The following is a 3,395-nucleotide window of genomic DNA, read 5'->3' as shown; positions in this document are numbered from 1 at the left end:
AAGAACCGGAGTTCGAAGAAGAGTCCTTTGGAGACGAACATGCGAACTAGGACGTTTCCCAGTCAGAATGCCTGTAGGGTTACGGCAGATGGCATGGGTTCTACTCATCGACGAAGATTTCCGCTTCTTGTGTTTCATTTGATGTTCATCCCTTAAGGCTTTATCAATGTAATACTTGACCATAATGGTCATAATTTGTGTAAGGCGGTATGTATGGATGTAAGACTCTTGTTATTCAGCTTCTGTGTGTTCAGTGAGCATTGATCTCTGGGATCACTGTACACGTGCATTCGGTGATCACGACTTATGAGTCGGGGTCCCCACAGAGCTGGTATAAGAGCGATCCTAACTGTAGGAAGCCTTAGTTAGCATGGACGTTAGTTAGCTTGAAACCATCTAAACTTCTCTTCTTTTCTAAAGCTTACCCAACCCAAAATATATTTCCCTTATTGACCTCTCCCATTCAACCTTTGTAGATGGCTGCCGTACCCGAAGACTTCCTGACCACCGGATTTCCCGTGCTTCTCGAGGATAGCCTCAAGAAGTGCCAGTTTCACCGAGCCCCCATTTTCACCTACCATGAGCATTGGATCAATGACACCGAGACAGAGTATCATGTGGAAGTGATCGTGAAGGCTAATGACTCTCCAACAAGCTGGTTCTTCGAGGGACCCCAGATGGCAACACTGGTTCTTGCCGTCGAGACGGCAACCCTCAAGGCACTCACCCGCCTCCGAGACCTTCTTCCAGAGATGGCAGACGAGTTGGCAACCCGCTTCTTGCCTTATCGGAAGGAAGGTGAGGATAAGAGCAGTGCGCCAGCTCCACCATTAGAAGGACTTCCACTCCGATTCCAGACCTACTTCAGCCTTTGTGCAGATAGTTTGGCACAACACTTGGCCTCGGAATCAATGGAGCTCCGACAGGAACTTCATGAGACCAAGGCACTTCTTCGCCAAACACAAGGGAAGACGAATAGGATCAAGAAGGAAGGTGCTCCCCCTGGTCAGCCCGCGATCGCATACCGAGGCGGAAGACCCCCAAAGGATGGGGAACCACCACATCAGCACCGCATGAGCGCAAGGGATTACCGCAAGCTCTTCACACCACCGGCAAAGCAATGCCGTGTTGAGCTCCTCCACTCCCCCACCCCTTCGAGCAATGAAGGAAGTCAGGCCACCGATGACGAGGAGGAAGACCCAGAAGAGCCAGACTACGCGACCGAGCATTCCACCACTTAGGCATCATTCGCAACCCGGATATGCCCGTTAGTAACCCCTATGGTAGGATAGGTCGTGTACCCCTATGCGAAGTCGAGTCCTTGTAATGGTTCATATGAAGCCATATAGTGTTGTGTTTGCTTTTGATGTGTTTGATGGACGTCGTGCTTTCCTACGGGAACTTGTAAGTGACTACATCACCCATTTGGATGTGTTTGGCCTTTTGGCCCTTGCATGAAAACAATTAGTGTCATACCAACCCCCTTACTAGGCATCCCATCTATATTGCTTTCCCCGTCTTTCCCAATCACGAGACCTTGACCGCTCCAATAGGATGCCTGTTGTAACTCGTACTGGTACCTCTACCCAGTAGCAAGAAGCCGGAGGTTCAGCCGGAGTAGAAGCTAGTCAGGACCAAACCCAAGGACAAGCTCCACCACCGCCACCACCTCCAAACATGGACATGGCTCAGCTTCTCCAAGCCTTCCGAGAGGAACGCCAAGCCAACACTCCAACCCTCCAGATGATTGCTCAAGCTGTCAATCGCCAACCGGCGGGAAACGGCAATGGACGTTCCATGTTGGTGGAGTTCAAGAAGCATGCACCACCCACCTTCATCGAGACTGTTGAACCCCTGGATGTAGACGACTGGGTCCGCACCATTGAGGATCTGCTGGAACTAGTCGGATGCACTGAGGACTGTGAGAAGGTGGCATATGCTGCTCACTGTCTCGAGGGAACTGCCAGAGCTTGGTGGGATGGATTCAAGGCCATGCATGCTGAGCGAAACATCACTTGGAATGACTTCAAGGCAGAATTCCGCAAGGCTCACATTCCTTCCGGAATCATGTCCATCAAGAAGCGTGAATTCCGAGCCCTGAAGCAAGGAAGTAGCACTGTCAAGGAGTACATGCAGAAGTTCAGTGTTCTCTCAAGGTATGCTCCTGAGGATGTCAGCACTGATGCCGCCAAAAGGGAGCGCTTCATGGAAGGCCTTAACCAGACTCTGCAGTACTCGCTTGTTGTGTGTGACTGCCCAACCTTTCCTGATCTAGTGAACAAGGCACTCATGCTTGAGGACAAGCGACGTGCTTTGGACGATACCCGTAAGCGTAAGATGATCAGCAAGGGTAGCTCCAGCAACCGGAGGCCTCGCCCGTGGCAGCCAGCCTCGGTCAAGCTAACCTATCAGCAGCCAAGAGCCCCTGTACCTCGCACCAACTATCAGCCTCAACAGTATGCCAACCCCAGGCCAGCTTTCAACAACCCCAATAACAATGCCATCAAGAGCAGCAACCCCAATCAAGTCACTTGCTTCGGATGTGGTCAGGAAGGACACTACTCCAAGTATTGCCTCAACAAGAAGCCCGACGCCCTGCGCCCCAATGCTTAGAACCCAGGGCAAGGCCGTGGAATGCCACCAAGGAACCAAGCTCCGCGCAACCCGCCCAATAACGGCAAGGGTCATGTGAATCATGTCACTTCAGAAGAAGCCCAGGAAGACCCGGAGGTCGTGCTGGGTACGTTCCTTGTTAACTCAGCACCTGCAACTGTCTTGTTTGATTCTGGAGCCATGCATTCATTTGTCACCCATGAGTTTGCATTAAAGAGTTGCATGACCCCTACACCCCTGAATAACCCTATGGTGGTACAAACCCCCGGAGCAGAGATGAGAGCCAAGATAGGATGTAAAGGAGTCGGGATTGTCATTAATGGGGTAGACTTCCTAGCAGACCTTATCATCTTAAGATCGCAAGGCTTGGATGTGATCTTAGGAATGGATTGGCTCATCAAGCACCAAGGCTTGTTAGACTGTGCCAACCAGTCAGTCACTATGACCAATGACCAAGGAGTCGAAGTTAAATTTGCCTCCAACCCCTCCTCTGCTCAAGCCAACCAAGTCAACTGTTTGACTGAAGTCGGATTGGAGCAAGTGCCGGTGGTATGCGAATACCCCAATGTCTTTCCTGATGAGCTACCAGGAATGCCTCTAGACCGAGATATTGAGTTCATCATCGAGCTCATGCCCGGAGCAGGACCCATCTATAAGAAGCCCTATAGAATGGGATCGGAAGAGTTAGCAGAGTTGAAGAAGCAACTGGAAGAGCAGTTGAGGAAGGGATTTATCCGCCCTAGTGGCTCCCCTTGGGGATCACCTGTTCTGTTTGTGGCAAA

At 51.1% G+C, this 3,395-nt stretch overlaps 1 protein-coding gene across 1 annotated transcript; it reads left to right on the top strand.

The window, feature by feature from the left end:
• Nucleotides 1-1,677: 1,677 nt before the first annotated feature.
• Nucleotides 1,678-2,613, top strand: LOC147979043 (uncharacterized). Its single transcript, XM_087515001.1, has one exon. It carries the CDS (start codon nucleotides 1,678-1,680, stop codon nucleotides 2,611-2,613), a length of 936 nt encoding a protein of 311 aa, XP_087371127.1.
• The last annotated feature ends 782 nt before the right edge of the window (nucleotides 2,614-3,395 follow it).

Source organism: Triticum urartu, chromosome 3A (genome assembly GCF_056163025.1).
Source record: "Triticum urartu cultivar PI428250 chromosome 3A, HENAU_Tu73, whole genome shotgun sequence".
NCBI classification, from domain to species: Eukaryota; Viridiplantae; Streptophyta; class Magnoliopsida; order Poales; family Poaceae; genus Triticum; species Triticum urartu.
Note: the sequence above shows the minus strand (reverse complement) of the source record. Positions and strands in the feature narration are given on the sequence as shown.